The sequence below is a fragment of the Pogona vitticeps genome, chromosome 2 (genome assembly GCF_051106095.1).
Source record: "Pogona vitticeps strain Pit_001003342236 chromosome 2, PviZW2.1, whole genome shotgun sequence".
NCBI classification, from domain to species: domain Eukaryota; kingdom Metazoa; phylum Chordata; class Lepidosauria; order Squamata; family Agamidae; genus Pogona; species Pogona vitticeps.
This window is the reverse complement of record NC_135784.1, coordinates 196,918,921-196,939,108: the sequence shown is the minus strand read 5'-3', so window position 1 is coordinate 196,939,108 and position 20,188 is coordinate 196,918,921. Positions and strand designations below refer to the sequence as shown.

The 20,188-nt window shown below is 44.0% G+C and overlaps 1 protein-coding gene across 2 annotated transcripts in view; it reads right to left on the bottom strand.

The window, feature by feature from the left end:
• Positions 1 to 20,188, bottom strand: part of TEX15 (testis expressed 15, meiosis and synapsis associated) — an 80,511-nt gene that overhangs the window by 51,007 nt on the left and 9,316 nt on the right. For both annotated transcript variants that reach the window (XM_078384797.1, XM_078384796.1), the window contains exons 3-4: positions 4,706 to 4,871; positions 380 to 623 (exon numbers count right to left, since the gene is read on the bottom strand). In XM_078384797.1, coding sequence (XP_078240923.1) covers positions 380 to 623; positions 4,706 to 4,871 — 410 coding nt within the window. The remainder of the gene's footprint in view (positions 1 to 379; positions 624 to 4,705; positions 4,872 to 20,188) is intronic.

Genomic DNA, 20,188 nt, shown 5'->3' with positions numbered 1-20,188 from the left:
AGAGGAAGCAACAGAGCCAAAAGCAGATCATACTAAAGAACCATAACCTCCTGTCTCTACCTGTTCTACTCCCTAGTGGCATAGAGCCACTCATTCAAGCATGATTGTATACTGTGTGGCCTCCAACAAGACTGGTGCTAAATAGAGCACCAACAACTTTACACTGCAGATGTAACTGCAGATGGGATTTGTATTCTAATATAATGTTTTAAAATTCTATTTTCATACTTTATTCAGTCTTGAATAGCTACATATTATCTCTGCAGTTTTAAATCAGTTTAGAAAGTCTCTTTACAAAGGAGAAAGGGAAATTTTGGATCCAATCAATGACCTGCAATGATGCTATAATATAAGGATGATTTCCACATGTACCACTTACCCTGAAAATGATTATATTTTCTATAGGAAATGAGCGGTTGGATGCATAACGCAGAGCAATATCAACATATCTGAATAAATATACTCCAAGTTGAGGATTTCCTAGTTGTTTCGTGACATTTAGTTCTTCCTTAGAATGACCAATATGAAGGCTGCCCTGACAAATGTTTGAGACTTCTTCTTTAGGCACAACTAAAAAGCAAGAAAGCTCTTTATCTGGTCTTCCTTCTTCACGCAACTTAGCCCTGATAATCAGAAACAAAAGTTTAACTCATATTTCCTAATAGTATTACATACTTCATATACATTTAACAGCACCTAGTTATTCCACCTCCTTAGGTCTCAAACTGGAACACAACATTTATAGTATTAATGGGCCTGCCTATTTTAGGACTTCTCAGGATGCACCTCAATATAAAGTGTTTCGAGCCATCTTCTTAAACCAAGATATAATTATTCTTAAAGTATCTGTTATATTGCAGCCCATAGAAAATGCTTCAAGGCCAAGCCCTAGTTTGGCACTCACCAACCAAGCCTGAAGGGTCACATAGTTTGTGCAGTAATTTTCTTTCTATACAATTATCCTCAACAACAATTTGCCTTTATTTATTTTATTTACTTTTTCATTATTTTCATTTTCATGTACTGTATTAATCTTTTGACTTGCAAGATAAAATTCCTTTCAAGGCAGCTTACAAGTAATATAAAAATATATGTTTAAAAAAAGGGGATCAGATCCAATAGTTCTGTTTCACCAGTTCACCATCTAGGCAGAGAAGTTCTAAACAGGCAAATATTTTTCACTTCTGTTCCCTTGAAGTATTTCCAGTATAATTAGCCATCTTATTTAAACTGGCCAATAATATTAATGCAAGTTCAGAATCTTTAACCAAGTGAAACTAGCCTCTAAATAAATTTTTGAGTAGCTACCTGTCCCTCTTATATTAGCCATGGAATTTTTCTGACCACTGGTCCAAACTACAATCCATCTCTGTTAAAGTGTTAGCTTTTACTGGTGGAGAAAAAGTCGAATGGAATAGTTGTATGACTGGTTAACTAAGGGAAAGTAAAGAAAACTATGGAGTGGGGAGTTTAGACAATTAAGGCAGGCAAATTGACCTGTCAGGAAATACAAGGGAGCTGAATGATTCAGAGAAAAAAGCTGGTCTTCAGACTTAAGTCTGCACATCCCAGAATCTGCCTGAGGAATTTCTGGAGAACTCTGAGGGCTGCTCTCCGAAAATATGGAAGAGCTCATTTTAAGCATCATTACATGTTATGTCATTATTCTTATGCTGGAGTATCTATTCACCAGTAATATTTTGTTGCTATCATCTTTTAGAATCTATTCCTCGTTTTGAAAGGAACAAAGGGAGCATTTTTAGCCAACCAGAAACCACATTAATAGGATTTGACATCCCCCAATGTACTTTAATTTTACACTGCTCACAAATATGCGAGACATGCTTTCCTTGGTGCCCTTCAAACCACCCAGCTAGGTGACCAGAAGTACAGTGCTGCCCTACTTGACAATGATAATCCGTTCTGTTAAAATTGCTGTTAAGCGATATTGTCGTCAAGCGAAAGAAAAAACACATTGAAATGCATTGAAAACCGGTTCAATGCATTCCAATGGATGAAATACCTCATCGTCCAGCGAAGATCTTCCATAGGGGAAGCCATTTTCGGTCACTGTCTTCCGGAAATCAGTCCGGAAAACAGCGGGCGGCCATTTTGAAAACCCGACGATCAGCTGTTTTTCATTGTCGTAATGCGAAGAATCGGTTCCTGAAGCAGGGAACCGATCATTGTAAAGCAGATTTTCCCCATTCCATCATCGTTTTGCGATCGCTAAACCTCATCGTGAAGCGATTTCGTCATGAAGAGAGGTAATCGTCAAGCGGGGCACCACTGTACTCTATAAACGTGCACATTTCAGAAGTGCAAGAAACTGCACACATTCTGGAACACAACATTTTATAGTTGACTGACCAGCAGGGGTAATCCCACCTGGATATGGAGAGTGCTGGGGAGTTACAGTCTCACTGCCTATTAGGTTCTATAGACGATGGCTCCTGAGGACCTATGACTCCCAGATATCACTGTGGTGACTTCCTTGTTTTTTAAGTAGAAATAGCCTGAAGACAGCGACCACAGATTTAAAAAACCCCAGAAAACTGGTCTGCAGATTAAAATTGCTGGTCTGCACATCCCAGAATCTGCCTAGGGAGTTCCTGGAGAACTCTGGGAGTTAAAGTCAAAAAATATGAAAGAACATTTCCCTACTTATTGCTCCATTATTGAGGAGGGAGATTATTACTTTAGTGGCTAATTTTCCTGATTTTATTTGGCCAGGTTGTTTTTAGCATGTTACATACTATAAAGTGGTGCCCCGCTTGATGATGAAATCACTTGACGACGAGTTTTTTTCGATCGCAAAGCGATGGTTCCTATGAGGTTTTTTCACTTTACAATTAGGTCCCTGTTTCGCGAACCAATTGTTCGCAAGACGACAATTAAAAACGGCTGATTGGCAGTTTGCAAAATGGCTCCCCGCTGTTTTCCGGACCTATTTCCGCAAGACAGGGATCGCAAAATGGCCGCCCTACGGAGGATCTTCGCTGCACGAGCAGGTATTTCCCCCACTGGAACGCATTAACCGGTTTTCAATGCATTCCAATGTTTTTTTCTTGACGACAATTTCGCTTAACGGCGATTTTCCTGGAACAGATTATCATCATCAAGCGGGACACCACTGTATATTGTCAGGATTATGTAGATTACAATTCAACACAACTAATTTTATTGAATTACATTACAGAGTGAAATCCTGTTACACAACTTTATGCCACGTAAAACAAGTGCCATGACCATTTTTCATGAATTAAAGGCATCCTCCTATCCCACTGCCTCAATGGCTTCCCCACAATAAATAGGATTCCATTGAAGCCTCAGAACCTTTAGCAAGGAGTGCAGCAGAAATGTTTAATTCCACCAAAACAGCTACAGTTGATGACATCATCAGCCTTATGCACATTAAAGATGTACAAGATTCCCATCATTATGTGACTTATCCTGAAGAATTTTTTTTGTCAAACTTGTGAATCTATAACCATGAAAAAGCTATCCTGACAAAGACTATATTGCAAGTCTTGGGACTACAGACACAATTACATATGCATTATATGGGGCCAACAGTTTGCTATCACAGAGGTATTATCTCCTAATACTATGACAATGAGCAAGTCCCAGATCAACCACTGAGCTCACCAGGTGGCTTTGGGCAAGTCAAAGTCTTTGTGAACAGGTATGCTCTTCCGTTGCTTGTTAGCCATGAGTTCCAGGGAATCACCAATTAATATTTCTTGTTTTACATCAACTGTTTTAACGTCTCTACAACTACTTAAAAGGGATCAGCAACTGTTCTGATTCTGAAGCCATGACTCATAACACTTTGGGGTAAAGTCCCAACTTCCAGTCTCTACTAGTAACACAACTCCTCACTGGATTCTTTCACCTCATTGGATGGATGGTATGAACATGGCCCCCAACAAAGGGTATTGTAACATGGATACCTGATCCAGTTCCCACACAGGTCTCTATCTCATCCTCCTGACTCAGGGTTTTTAGGGGTGGAGTTATGTGCTGTCGGGCTGTGCCAAGTGACAAGCTCCATACTGTCTTGCCAATATTCTCATTTCTAGAACCTTTGCCCCTTTCCCTTCATTGCAGCTCTCTCTCCTCTTTTCTCCCAATAAGATGACTTTATTGGAGGATGTCAGTTTATCTGTTGATTGGCTTCCTCCCTGGGCACCTTAAACCTTGCTAGTTCACTTCTCCATGGATTTTCTACCTCTATATATTCCCACTCTTCTAGGAATTCATCATCAGTTTTCTCTTCCTCTTCTAGATAGCCATCTAGCACCTTCCTGCCTTTATTCAGTTTTCCACGCACGGACGCCCCAATCTGTTTCCTCTATCTCCTTCTCCACTAGCTCCTCTTCCTGTTTCTGTTGCACTTTTCCCAGTCTTTCTTTCATTTCCCGGCTTTCTGGTCTCTCCAGGAAGTCTGAGGGTGATACCCCTCCCCCATATCTATTGGTGAGTTCAAGGTTTCTATCTCTCTTGTGTGGGAAGGGATAGCATGCCAACAGGGGAAGTCTTTTCCCTGTCCACCTTCTCATAGTCTTTCAACCTAATCTACTTCATAGGACTTTTGAACAGATGCAGAGATAGAAACCTTTGTACATCACTTGGATGAACAGTGTGATACAACTGTGATAGATAAAACATAATTCATTCACTGGGTCTTACGAAAACAATTCACCTCTTTGCAATAAAGTCTTCCTCTAGATATCTATTTTGTACGATCTGTACTTTTTCAATCTGCCAGAAATTCTCGAAGTTATATTTCATGTCAAGACAGCTATGACTTAAAAGTTGTTTAATTTCACTGTAGTCCCTCTGCTGAATGGAACACTCTTTGAGTAAACCTGAATGTAAACAGAAAGAAACAGACAAGCATAAGAATAAATGCATCTATTAGAATTCTGATCATGGCAAGTGCTAGCCAACTCTTGCTGGCACACTGACTGGACAAGCACAAACGTTTGGAAACAATCAACGGACTCTTCTAGGAAAAAACAGTCCTGTCAAAGTACAAGGATTGGCAGAGAGGAAAGACTGTGACCTGATTCTTAAGACAGAAAATCTTCTAAAGTAGGACTTATCTGGAGTTAGTTCAACCCGAATTAAGGCAATAACTATTCCGAAATGTGAAATGGAGGTTTAACAAGGGATATGGAACTGGTACTCAAATCTAAAGGGAAATACACTGGTACCTTGGTTTATGAACACCTCAGTTAATGCAATTTTCGGTTTAGGAATGAAAATCCATTGAAAACAATGCCTCGGTTTACAATTTTTTTCGCAATATGATGCAAGTTTCCCCAGGATGCATTGCGCCTGGGAGGTCTATAGCGCCACCCCCATGCATGCATTCATATGGGAAACCACATTTCAGTCTGTGAATTTTTCACAATACCAAACGTCCCAGAGAACACATTACATTCGTAAACCAAGGTACCACTGTAGTTCTTTTTATATTCTGATGAGAGAATCCTGCCAATATCACTGCTGCATTGCGATCTGATAAACATAGAGATGGCGAGAATAAAAAGCAGAGGACTGAATTTAACAAAGCTGAGATAAATACTGTGAAGATACTAGACTTCATTAGAAGGCTAGACAACTAGTAGGGTCATGCAAAGCAAAATGGTGATGCTGAGACAGATTATGATACATTCTGTGTCCTTGGTAATTAACATTAGCATCAGCAGAAGAGAACTGGCAGTTCCAATGTTGAAGGGCTAGAGAAATTCTAAGAGAACAAGAACCAGGCACCACCAGAAGTGGAAAGTGACACTGGTGAAGGATCTTTCATGGACAATGGCAGTGACACTAAGCCTTGTTAGTATTGTGCAAAAAGTAATGGTAAACCATTTCTAAATATTTTTAAAAACCCTATGATTAGACAATTCAAAAAGAAGCAAGAGATGGTGCTGCAAGATGAGGCTTCCAGGTCAGAAAGCACCCAATCAACTACAGAGGAATTGCATAGGGTAAGTACAAATAGCACTGTCACAAATAAATGGATTGAAGTTGAAAGGACATCTAGTGGCTGATGTGCACAGAGTACAGCTCAGTGCTGCATGACACACAGTTGGAACATGAATGCAAGGAGCAGGAATTAAGGCAAGCTTGAAATTGTAAAGCAAGAAATAGGACATTAAAACATAGTTGATACTTGGCGAGGGCAAAATGAAGTGAATTTAACCAAATACTTACAAATTGTTTTACTCTAGAAAGTTAGGTTACCTACCTGTAACTTTGGTTCTTCTAGTGGTACTCTGTGAATTCACACAAATGGGTTAATCCTGCACCTGTGCAGGATGTCCGGAAGATTCTAGAGCTTTAGAAAAGAGAGTCAATTAGCTCCCCCCAAAGGTTATATAGGCTCCGCCTCCTCCGTCTTCCTTTCAGTTCCCTAAGTCCGCCGTTACCGTATAAAAATAGATAAGCATGGTATCACAGAACAGTACCATGACAGACAGAGGGGAGGAAGGGAGGGATGTGTGAATTCACAGAGTATCACTAGAACAGCCAAAGTTACAGGTAGGTAACCTAATTTTCTTCATAGTGGTCTCTGTGAATGCACACAAATGGATGAATAGCAAGCTGTACTCACCAGAAGGAGGGCTGTCACGATATCAAGGATGATAGTATCGCCCGTCCAAACACCGCATCATTTTTGGCTCTGACATCCAGGCGGTAGTGTCTGGCAAACGTCAGAGGGGTGGCCCAGGTAGCCACCTTGCATATGTTTTGTAGTTGGACACCTTTGAACAGGGCTGTTGAAGTGAAGACTGCCCTGGTAGAATGGGCCTTTGGTCCCTCCGGAAAAGGCTTATGGGGCAGCTGGTAAGCCAGCTGTATGAGCTGAACAATCCTTCTGGATACTGATTGTGAAGAAGCAGGAGCACCTTTACGTGGTCTGTGGTAACACAGGAGAAGACGCGGGGAGTGTCTAATGTGCTTGGTACGATGCAGGTAGAAGGCAAGGGCTCTTCTGACATAGAGAGAATGGAGTTTACGCTCTAATGGCATGGACGGAGAAGGGAATAGTGTTGGAAGCACAATAGGCTGATTAATGTGAAAATCCGATACCACCTTCGGTAAGAAGATGTCCATGTATAAAGTGACCTTGTCAGGATGCATTTGAAGATAAGGAGGGTCTGACTGTAATGCGGCGAGTTCACTTGCTCTTCTGGCCGATGTAATGGCCACAAGGAAGGCGGTTTTAAGAGAAAGCAGTTTCTCTGAGCACGTAGCCATCGGCTCAAATTGTGGCTTGGTAAGAGCTTCCAGTACGAGTGGAAGGGATCATTGTGGTATGATGTTTTGAGAAGGAGGTCGTATGTTTTGGAGGCCTTTTAAAATCTCTTGAGTGTAGGGTCAGAGAAGAGCCTGGCAGAGCGGGATCGAGGAGGTTGGTGGGTGACGATTGCCAAAATGTAGACTTGAGTAGAGTGAGAGTAGAGTGAGGCAAATTTGGTAAAGGCTTTCCATTTACCTTTGTATAGACGAGAGGTGGATGGTTTCCACGCTTGATCTAGGACTGCATGGAATTGGGGGTTATCCTCCACGCCATCAGGTGAAGGGACCGGACATCGGGATGGAGAAGGGCCCCGTTGTTCTGCGAGAGGAGGGACGGTATCAGAGGTAGGTGGAATATTTCCTCCGTTATTTCTGATAAGTGGACAAACCAAGGCTGTCGCGGCCACCATGGGGAGATGAGGATTGCGTTCATTTGGTACTGGATAATCCTGGTTACTGTCCAGAGAAGTAGTGGTATTGGGGGAAAGAGGTAAGTTAGTTCTCCCGACCATGGTATGAGAAAGGCGCCTCCGAGGGAGGAAGCGTCTATGCCCGCCCTGGACCAATACCGGTCGCATTTGGCATTCAGATTGGACGTGAAGAGGTCTAACGTGGCTATCCCCATCGATGGCAGAGTTCCAGAAAAATCGTCTGGTCTAGGGCCCATTCGTGCATTCTAGTGGGAAGCCTGCTCAAATGGTCCACCAGGGAGTTGTCCCTGGACGCGATATGGATCGCTTGAGGGAAAATATCGTGCATATGGCACCATTCCCAGAATCACATGGTCAGTTGAAGGAGAGGCCGGGATCGGGTTCCACCTTGTCTGTTGATGTAGTGCATCACTGTGGTAATGTCTGTTACCAGTTGTACTGCACATCCTTCGTGACAGCTAACAGCTCTAGCTGATTTATGTGGATGGCATTTTGGCTTGCAGTCCAGAGGCCGTGAACTCGTAGCTCTTGGCAGTGTGCGCTGCAGCCCAAGGGGCTGGCATCCATGACGACTTGTATAGACAGGTACAGAGGGTGGAATGGTCTTCCCAGTGACAAGTTGCTGGGGTTGGTCCACCAGACGAGATGTCGAGCTACGTGTGGAGGGATTCTTAGCTTTTTTGAAGGCGGGTTTGTCACGGAATCGAACTGAATGAGGAACCAGGACTGGAGGGGTTTGAGTTTCAGTCTTGCGTATGGTACCACTGAGGTGGTGAATGCCATCACACCTAGAATACGCTGAGTCTCATGTGCTGTTACTGTTGCGAATGGCGTGAATCTGTAGACCGCCGCCTGGATCTTGCGAATCCGCTGGGATGGTAGAAAGGCTCTTGCGCGCACACAGTCCAGGGTTGCTCCTAATAGGAGACAATCTGGGAGGGTATCAGGTTTGACTTTTTCGCGTTGATTTTCAACCCAAGTTTTTCCAGGGTGCAAAGAGTACGATCTGTGGCAGAGACGGCTTCATGGTAAGACTGTGCCACTAGAAGCCAATCGTCGATGTAGGCAATGATTTTTATCCCTTTGGTGCGAAGGTATGCCATGACTGGTGCCATGCATTTTGTGAATGTCCTGGGGGTTGTGGAGAGCCCGAATGGTAGAGCGGTGAATTGGAAGGTACTGTGGTAGAACCGGAACTGGAGAAATTTTTGATGAGACGGGTGGATGGAGATGTGGAAATAGGCGTCTTGTAAGTCGATGGTGATGAACCAGTTTCCTTGGGATAAGAGAGGGAGAATGGAATTAAGAGTCAGCATACGGAACTTCTTGTAAAGTATGTACTGATTAAGGTCTCTGAGGTCCATGACGGGTCTTATATCCCCGTCCCTTTTGGGGACTGCAAAATAGCAAGAGAAAAACCCCTCACTGATGTCTGATGATGGTATTCTAATTATGGCCCCCTTGGATAGTAAGGACAAAATTACCAAATGCAGTGGCATGGAAAATGGGGTAGATTTGACCGAATTTTGTAAAGGGGTTCGTGAGAACTCAATTCTGTAGCCTTTCTCAACGATGCTGAGAACCCACTTGTCAGTAGTGATGGTATGCCATTCATGCAGGAATGGGAACAATCTTGTGGAAAATGAAGAGTTAGGAGAACTGCTTACCCCTGTGCTGAGTCTTTCGAAAGGACTGCTTGGGGCTACAAAAACGTTGTTGCTTGAACAGCAGAGTGGTGGACTGTTGGGTTTCTTAAGTCCGATCCTGCTGTTGCTTATTGTTCCGAAATGGTTGGTACTGAGTGGAGGATTGGTACTGGGGCTACCTGTAGGCCTGTTTATGGTACCGATACGGCTCGTATGGTACGTAGGATTTCACTGTCTTCCTCATTTTATGAATGTTTCCCATAATCTCATCAGTTTTAGAATTGAATAGTCCGACAGCGTCGAAGAGAAGATCTTCGATTTTTGTCTTTGTGTCGTCAAGAATATTGGCTGTTCTGTGCCAGGCATGGCATTTAACAGTGATTGCAGTCAGCATGGACTTGAAAACAATGTCTGTTGCGGCAAACCGCTGTTGTCTGGTGAGGGTATTAGCCTCTTTGTAGATGTTAAGGGTCTCAATTTTTGAATGACTGGGCAAAGATTGTAGCATTGGGATTATTTCGTCTCACAGGTGCTTCCGGTAACCGCCCACGGCAGCTTGGTAGTTGGCTATCTTAATTAGAAGGGCAGCAAAGATGTAGAACTTTTTGCCCAAAGTGACCTTTTTTTTCTCCTTCTTTATCAGTGGGCGTAACCAATGATCAGGTACGGGACTTGTATTGCGTCGCTTCGATCACAACGGAGTTGGGTGAAGGGTGTTTGGTAAGGAAATCAGAGTCCGAACCATGTGTCTTGTATTGGTCTTCTATTTTGCGCGGCACTTGAGCCATCGCAGGAGACTTATCCCATGAAGTTTTTCCCAGTTCAAAGAGAGCTGGAATAAGGCTTAGACTAGGAGAGGAGGCTTTGTCCTGCTCCTGACAAACCCTGGCAAGCTGCATCAGGAGCATCTGAGTCGCTGGATGCCGTAGAGTGGTCATCATGGACCAATCGGGAGGTGAGTGAGGGAGAGCACCTTAGTACTGTATCTTCTGGTACCGTATCCACATCAGATTGAGTGGATGGGGGGAAAGGATGAGTATCGTGAACTCCAGGACCAGAATAAGGCGTAGTAGCCTGAACTGAGGAGTGACAGCTGCAGCATTTAGCGCGTTTAGGGGGCGCTAAAGGTACCGTAGGGAATCGCCTTTTATACAAAGGTGCCTGTGGAGTGGAAAGGTCCACTTGAGCCTGTGACTGCTGTAGCATAGAAGGGGCTACGATTTGGTGCCACACTGGTTGAGGAATGGTGGTGCCTCGAAACTCTGGTGGATAAATGTAGCCTTGGTATGGGTATGGTTGGTATGGAGCATAGACCAGGTGGCCAAACTGTGGCGGACCCTGTGGACGGTACCCATCGACTTCATCTTGAGGTTGGTACAGGGTTGTATGTCTACGCTTTCCGGTATGTTTTCTAGGAGTGTCATGGACAAACTCCTGTTCAGATGGAGACTCAGTATCAGCCCGCCCTGAGTATCGAGGGCTTGAAGGGGCAACGGCCCGGCTGGCATCTGGCACAGCCTCAAATTGGCCCGAGTTTGGAGATATGCACATGATATCCTGAGTCGTCTGGGCTGAAGGAATGTGCTCCTCAGTATCAGAGAGACCAATTCCTTCCTTCGAAGACTCCTCGAGTAATATCGAAGGAGCAGGAGGAGGCACAACAGGCAGTTTAGATGGTTTCAATTTCTTTGGCTTATCATTGGTTTTCTTTTTTGCAGGCATAGCAGGACGAGAAGGCGCTTTGGCTTTAGGCGATTTAGAAGCGTCCTTGGCCTTCACGGGCAAAGAAATGGTAAGTGCCACCTGTTCAACAGGAGAAGTCTGCTAGGAGACCTCTGCCCGTATGATAAGGGGAATTTTGCGGGAGCAGACATCAAACTGCTTGAATCCCCGATGGGCCATAAAACAAAAAGAAGGGAGATCCGTCGGGGGGAGGAGACGCAAGAGAAAAATAGCTAAAAGGATCAAAATAGGCAGGTTCTGTCAACTGTAAGAGAAATAAAAGGAAATAAAAAGGGAGTAAAAAAACTAGCTAAGCTAGAGTACTTAACACTTATGATCGCTCTGCTCTTCCTACGTCCTACAGGAACGGTGGAAAAACAGGAACTGAAAGGAAGACGGAGGAGGCAGAGCTTATATACCCCCGGGGGGGGGGGGAGCTAACTGACTCTTTTTTCTAAAGCTCTAGAATCTTCTGGACGTCCTGTGCAGGCACAGGATTAACCCATTTGTGTTCATTCACAGAGACCACTACGAAGAAACAGAAGAAATGGTAAGCCTCTAACTGTCAAGCAGACAAAACACAAACTGTTAATGATTAAAATGCAAATATGACTGAATAATATCAACCAGACATCATGGTAATATTATCAACATAGTATCAATGAAGTTTACACTGCACTTACATTTGTTGAAGAACACATGCTAGTATCCAGGAGGAAATGACTAGCACAACAAAACAGGATCTGCTGATAATCTTGGGAGATTGGGATTGAAAAGCAAGAAACAAACCTGAACCAAATTTTGTTGGAAAATTTGGCCTTAAAAGTCAGAAATGGAGGGAAAGCACAAGTTATCTAATTCTATTAAAAAGCAACATGTTGCAAAAATTCACTTGATAATACCACAACATTGGTTTACTCCAAATACATGCTTCAGGAAATCCAATAGACAAGTGTACACTCACATACCACTGAATAGTCAACAGGATAATTCAATAAACAGTATAATTGAAATAAGAAGAATTCTTTATTTTCTCTATTTAAAAAAAGGCAAAAAGGCAAAATGTGGTACAAATTGTTGTGAAAAAAAAATGTGTTAAAAATTAAAGCTGATGAAACAACTTTACACCAAAATATAATTTTAAAAACATTCCTTTAGAGTTTAATGTCTATGCAGAAAACAGACTCAAGTTATTAAACTCAACCTACTACAAACCAGAAAACTATGGTTTGAAACTAGAAGTATTATTATGGAAAAAATATTATTTTTGTAATAAAAGAAAAATAAGCCTAACTGGATGACCAAGGAAACTCTTAAAATCGTTAATGACAGATGAACAGCAAAAGTAACAGGTGACAGAAATAGGGTGAGAACTCTAAATGAAACTTTTTAGCAACTGGCGTGTGAGCTAGAACTACTATAAAAACAGAAAACAACAAAAAAGTAAGCCAATATATCTCTTTCATAAGATCCAATAAATCAAAGGGATATTAAATCAAAATTAGGAATGCTGAAAAACACATTAATTTCCCCAGGAAGGAAAGTGAAGCCAAGATTTTATATCAGAGACTTTTATAGTAGATAGAGAAAAGCTCAATCTCCAAGATGGATTTGGAAAAGAAGCCCTAGAGATCATATTGCAAATATGCATTATACAGTATACTGAAACATATAAAATACTGTATTTTCAAAAGAACATCAGTTTGTACTTTATAGAATATAGTAAATCCTTTGATCATTTGCTTTAGTCATGGAAAAAAGTGTGTGCCACAATATTTGATTGTTCTGAAGTGTAAGCTGTACTTTGGACAAGAGGTTACTGCTATAATAGAATGAACAGAAATTTTCCATTTGGAAAGGTCTCAGAAAACGGTGTATTTTCTCTCCCTATCTGTTATATGTAGAACATATTATATGAAAACTGGATTAGATTCAGAGAAAGATGTGAAAATCAAAGGAAAAAATATTTCTAACTTAAGATACCGTATATAGATGATTAGTGGCAGAAAACAGCAATGATCTCAAACTGTACTAAGGCAGGCTGAAGAAGTAAGTGCAACAGCAGGGTTACAGCTGAACATTAAGAAGGCCACAATCAAGCATGAACTATTACTAGAAGCTAAAGTAATTATAAACTGTCTCATGAGAAGACAAAATTCATGAGAAAACAGAATAATGATAGGAAAAGTAAAGGGCATCAGGAAAAACAGAAGACCTAACTTGAGATGGATTGACTCAATAAATAAAACCGCAGCCTTCAGGCTGCAAAATCTGAGCAGGGTCTCATAAATAGGACCTTTTGGAGGTCATAAGGTTAATGGAAGAAAGTTGGCAGCACACAACAATAACACTTGAAGGGCTGTCATGCGGAAGATGGAAAAATGTGTTTACTGAGGCTCTAGAACAGTGGCTCCCAACCTTGAGTCCCCAGAGTTTCTTGGACTACAAGTCCCAGAAATCCTGGCTAATATAGTTAGTGGTGAAAACATCTGGGAGTTGTATTCCAAGAACATTAGGAAACACAAGGTAGGGATCCACTGTTCTAGAGGGTAGGGCCCAAAGTAAGGTATTCAAATTAAAGTAGTTTTTGCTTACACATTAGCAAAGCAAAGCAAAGCAAAATGTGCTGCTTATATAACACCCCTATGGTGCTTAAAGCACTCTCTGGGTGGTTTATACCAGCATTCCCCAGCCTTTTTAGTAGTGCGGACCGGAGGTGGGGCAGCCCTTTGTGCTTGTGATTTCCGATGCACGCGCGAAGTGGTTGGGGAGCGTGCGGGCCAATGGCGCGCGCAAGTTCTCTCACTGCTTTGTGCATGCGCAGGAGTGCCTGCCCACCCACGCATCCACCCCACCCCTGCACATAGGCGCATGTTTGAAGGGATGAGGGAGCGTGTGCCAGCGGGCGGCAACAGAAGTCTGGGAGTTTTTAAAATTTGATTTTACCAAACATTTATTTTTCTCCTCATCGCCCTATGCGGGAAATTCAAATGCAGCCACTGGTGCTGGTTCTGGAGCTGGAGGCACCAGCGGCGGCATCAGCCTGCTGAAGGCGGCGAGGAGCGCCTACCCCGACCTCGTTGGAGCCTGCTGGGAGGAGAGCAGCCGGAGCACCTGGCTCTTGCCCTGCCTCCTGTTGTTGCCTACCCTCCACCTCCCATCGGCGGCGCCAGGAGGAGAACAGCCGGAGCACCCGGCTCTTGCCCCCCCCACAGCCCCATCGCCGCCACCGGGCCGCAAAGGCAGACCTCCCGCCCCCGCAAACACTCCCCTCCCCACAGCTGCTTTGCATGCACAGGTGCTTGCGTGAAGGGGTGAGGGACTGCTCACGCCAGCGCTGGCACGTGCAAAGCAGCTGTGGGGAGGGGAGTGCATGTAGGGGGCGGGCGGGGGCAGCCTGTCTTTGCGGTCTGGTCAGGCTCAAGCCACGGACCAGCAATGGGCCACGGACCGGGGGTTGACGACCTCTGGTTTATAGCATAATTATGCAGGCTACACATGCCCTCACCCTGTGAGCTGGGTACTCAGTTTGCTGACCTCAGAAGGATGGAAGGCTGACTCAGCCTTGTGCTGGCTACCTGAGCCTGTTGGGACTGAACTCAGGTTGTGAGCAGAGTCTTGAATGCAGTACTGCACTTTAACCACTGTGCCACAAGGCTCCACTAGAAACAGTAGAAAAAACTTATTGGAAGTAGCAACTGCTTGACAGCAGAAGGGACCTTAAGAAGGTGGTGGATTTTCCTTCATCAGATGGTTTTTAAACAGTGCTATTTAATCACTACTTCGGTAGGGGACTGTACTGAACCCTTAGGTTTTTGCTCACCTTGATGTGCAATCGTGGCCAATCCTAGACAGATCTTTATAAGGAGGGCAGTCCATTATTTTAGTGCTAGCATAGCATAGTACTTTCTTCAGAGGGGAGATACACTCTTGCCATTCCTGTGGCAAACGAATGAGTATGGGAAAGTACTGTACAAAGCAGGGTGGATCCGATTTATATCAAATCAATTTTAAATCATGGTTCAAATCACTAGTCAGTAAGACTAGATTTAAATCATAGCTTTCTATATATCCTATTTCCCTGAAAATAAGACCTAACCTGAAAATAAGCCCCAGTATGATTTTTCAGGATGCTCGTAATACAGTGGTGCCTCGCATAATGAGCGCACCGTTTAACGACAAATCCGCATAGCAATCCATTTTTTGGGATCGCTAATGCGATCGCATCGCAATGTTTTAAGTGGCAAAACATCGCATTGCGATGATCGGTAAGCGTTTCGCTTACCGATCTTCGCATCACGATGTTTTTTAAACAGCTGATCGGCAGTTCCAAAATGGCCGCCGCGCACCCAAAATGGCGGCCCACAGCGTTTTCGCGCCCTGCCCTCGCTTACCAAGGGCGCAAAAATGGCGGCCGGATGGGGAATCTTCGCTCAACGGTGAGTATTCCCCCAATAGGAACGCATTAAACGTTTAATGCGTTCCTATGGGGTTTTCCATTCCGTTTTACGATGTTAACGGATTAATCTCGCTTTGCGGGCACCACTGTATAAGGTAAAAGGTTCCCTTTGACATTTTTACTCCAGTCGTGTCCGACTCTAGGGGGCAGTGCTCATCCTGTTTTTCAAGCCGTAGAGCCAGTGCTTGTCCAAAGACAGTCTCCGTTGTCCTGTGGCCAGCGGGACTACAGAGTGCCATTTTACCTTCTCACCGAGGTGGTACCTATTTATCTATTTGCATTTGCTTGCTTTTGAACTGCTAGGTTGGCAAGGAGCTGGGACAAAGCGACGGGAGCTCATTACGTCGCACGGATTCGATCTTATGACTGCTGGTCTTCTGACCCTGCAGCACAGGCTTCTGTGGTTTAGCCCACAGCGCCACCACATCCCAAATTCATAATATAAGCCCTACCCCAAAAATAAGCCCCAGTAAAGTGGAACCCTGCCCTCCATTCTTGTGCAGCAACCAGAAGAAGATGACATGACTGTAAAGTAAAACATCACCTGAAAATACAGTGGACCCTCGACTTAACAGACGGCTCGACTTACAGACTTTTCGAGTTACAGACTTCTCTGGCTGCAAAATTTAGATTCGACTTGCAGCCAGAGAATCGACCTACAGACCAGAAAAAAACCAAAATGGAACAAAAATAGAATAAAAACTGCCAGTTGTGGGATTAATCGGTTTTCAATGCATTGTAGGTCAATGGAGATTCGAACTAGACTTTTCGACTTGCAGCCACCGTTCCAATATGGATTAATTCCGTAAGTAGAGGGTCCACTGTAAGCCCTAATAGGTTTTTGGAGCCAAAATTAATGTAAGACCCTGTCTTATTTTCGGGGAAACATGGTATAAAGAATCATTGTTCCTGGTATAATCTTAATATTCACAAGCAGATGAAGTTTCATTTGTAGAGTAATTTCTCAGATTAGTTTTATAGTTATATTAAATAAAATACTGATTTGATTATACTATTAGAAACACATCACAGATAGATCATTTCAAAATTATGAACTATCTCTAGTTTAACAGGTTGATCATTCATATTGGGACATTTCTGCTCTGCTTTACTGGAAGAAAAAAATAATCATTACCTTAATAAAAATAGTTTTATTTAACTAAAACAATAACAATATAGCTTATGTATTCGTGTACTTATTTAAACATCCATGTTTGCTATCTGATGTGGTTAAAGAACAGGTTAGTTACCAATGACCGAGTTTTTGAGTGGTCATTCGTAAAGTCACATATCTGGGTGTGTCACATGCATGCACAGAAGCCTCAGAATGTTCTAGAGAGCTTTAGATAGAAAGACCATTAGTTAACTACCCCTCCCACAGCACATGTACTGGAGCACAGAGGCCAGCACTATCAATTCACAGACTGACAGACACTGAAAGAAGCAAGGTGGCAGACCAGTGTGACAGCCCAAGAGGAGGAAAGTGGGTTGTGTGACTTCATGGATGACCACTCAAAGAACTAGTTATCGATAAGTGACTTCTTCCTGTTCATGGTCTCCATGAATCACACACATATGAGTGAGCAGCAAGCTCAATTTCTGGCCAGTGAAATGTCATGCCAGCAAGGAAGACCCAATTACCCTCATATGCAGCAGATAATGTCTCACAAAGGTCAAAGGCTGTGTCCAAGTGACAGTCTTGTACATATCTGGCAACAAAACACCTCTGAGAAAAGCTGTGGAAGATGAGAGGCCAAGTAGAATGAGCTTTGATTGGTTACAGAAGTGGTTACTTGGCAAGCTGGTAGCAGACTGCTATGGTGCCAGCAAGCCATTTGGAAAAACGCTGCAGTGTGATCTGAGAGCTCTTTGAGAAGAAGCCTAAAAGCAGTCTATTAGTCTCTCAGAACGAACTTGTCTGGAATGTATACAACGTAAGCACTCTGAACATCCAATGTATGAAGTGTGTGTTCCAGAGGTGTTTTGGGAGAAGGGAAAAACATAGGCAGAATTAGGGGTTGGTTCAAATGGAAGTCTGTAACAACCTTGGGAAGGAATGGGACGTTAGAAAACGCAATAACTTTATTTATTTATTTATTTTTAATTTAATTTAATTTACCGCCCCATTAGTGCCGAAGCACTATTCTGGATGGTTTACAAGTGGTTAAAACAAACTACATAAAGCAATACACACTAAATTACTAGACAAATAACAGAAGCATAGTTTAAAAAACTTAACAATCAATGGTGCAAACCAATTCTCAGACTGAAGCAAGGCATTCAAATGGGGTCGATGTGAAAGGTCTCTAAGTAGTGCTTTTAACTGCTCATAAATGAGTACAGGGAGGGAGCCAGTGTAGCTCATCTAGGAGCTGATTCCATAACCTTCGTAACACCGCCAAGAAGGCCCTACTTCTAGTAGAAGACTTTCAGGACTCTCTTGGGGTGGCTACATGGAGGAGCCCAGCTTGAGAAGTTCTGGTGGGTCGGGCAGATGACATTGGGGAAAGATGCTCCAGTGTTACAGGGTCAAATTGAACCAAGGACTGTAGGCTGACAGAGAGGGTGCAGCAGTGGTTCCCCCTGTCCCCCCCCCCCCGCGGTCAGCTAAACTGCTGGTGGAGTAGAGATCCGCATGGATGGCCTCAATTTTGCAAATGGATCACTAGGAAAAGTCAAAACAAGGCTGTGACTGACCAGGGGCGTGCAGGGCCAAGGCAAGCTGTGCATCCCAAGTTGTAGAGGCAGCAGTGAGTTGTGCAGCACAAGAGTGAAATGGGTCATTTCAGTGCCAATGCTTAGTGCCAGAGTCTGATCCTGAAGTGGCTAGATAGAATGGACAAGAGTCCCAGTGCCAATGTCTGACTGACTCCTAAGTGGAGGGTCGGTGTCAAGGGCTGGCATAATACATCTGCTTACTGTAAGTGCTGGCGGCAAAATAGATGGAAGCTGGCAGTGTCTGTGCCTTGATCTCAGAGGTTCCATCAATTCCAAAGCGGGAGTTGTGGATTTTAGTGTAGGGTGCTGAGATAAGGTGCCAATGGAGCCAGCAAACAAAGTCAAATCTGAAGACTTGGATGGCAAATGCCTCTGTATAGTGTGATTTTGTGGGTAGGAGATATGGCCTGCTTGGGGGTCTTGATGCCAAGAATGCATCAGAGCCTGGACCAATCTGCTCAGTCCTGGGCAAGTGCAGGGCAGGTGCATGCAGTAAAGTAAGACATTGAGGAGAACCAAGGCATTCTTATGCATGCTGTAGCCCAGTGGTTCTTAACGTGGACAATAATGCCCCCAGGGGGCGATTTCATTTTTTTCAGGGGGGCAGTAGAACGAAAAGGGGCAGTGTGGGGGCGATAGAACAGAAGGGGGCGGTAGGGGGGCGCTGGAGCAAGCCAAACCTGTGAAGGCGACTGCAGCCACAGTGCTGGCAGTAGATCCGGTGCTGCTGCTGCCGTCAGATGATCCAGCTCTTTCTACCTGCCACATCTCGCCTTTCTCCTTTAGGGGAGCACTGAGTGTGGATCGGGTGGAAGGAAAGGGTCTCTTGGGTCTTCAGCCTCGCCCCGTGAAGCGCTGCCTCGCACGCGGGTGGGGAGGGAGGGTAGGTAGGTAGGTAGGTAAGATATCATCACCTCAGGGAGGGGGGTGATGATAACTTCCTCAATGGCTCAAGGGGGCGTTTCTTTCAAAAAGGTTAAGAACCACTGCTGTAGCCTACTCTGGCTAATATACAAGCGGATACAGTGCCAGGTAGAAGCATGGATCGGTATTTTTTTTTTTTTTTTTGGTTCTGTACTGCAGATGGGTATGGACCATCTGTGGGAGCACTAATGGAGGTGGTCTGCCTGATGCTGAGGAGTGTGCCTGTTCCGACAGTGGAGAGTGCCAACTATGTCAAGTCTTGCATGAGCTCTTCCTTGGATTCTGACTTCTCATGGCGGATGTTGAGTAAAGGGAAGATTCTTGTGTATCGACAGATGGTGAATGGGATCACTGTGGTGACTGCTGCAGTGGAGAAAAGTGACTCAGTGAGCACTGAATAGAATGAGACCAGTCAGGAGACTGGCTGAACATAGAAGAAGAAACAAGTTCCAGACTTTTGGTGTCAGATGGTGGTGTGTTCAGGGAGATGGCATTGAAGGGTTGGTAACCAGTTTCTGTATTTGCTGGCATGGGAGGTGTGGGTGTGTAGGTGAGAGGCTGAGATGTGTTGGTTTTAGATTTATGTTTGTTTGTTGCTTAGGTAGAAGAGGGTCCTTCTTTCTTTTCTTGTGATGGTGTTGAACTGCTTTAATGTCGAAGTGGGTTTTGATACCAAAGTTGTTGGGCCCAAGGTAGAATTGTGTTCAGCAGCTGTAGACTGGGGTTTCTCTTAGTGTTTGCTGGGGTCAGAGGAAATGGTGGAGCTCTTTTCTTGGTGTTGTCCAGAATCAGAGGACTTTGCTGAGAGTAGATTTGGAGTGAGACTGACACTCATCTACAGGTCTCGTGAGTGCACATGGTACTAAAGCAGGCGGTACATCACGACCTCTCCCAATTTGAAGAGGCACTTGTCCAGCAGGCCGAGGCAAAGAGGCAGTCCCGAAGCAGCAAAATCAGGGAGCTGGACAGGGGAC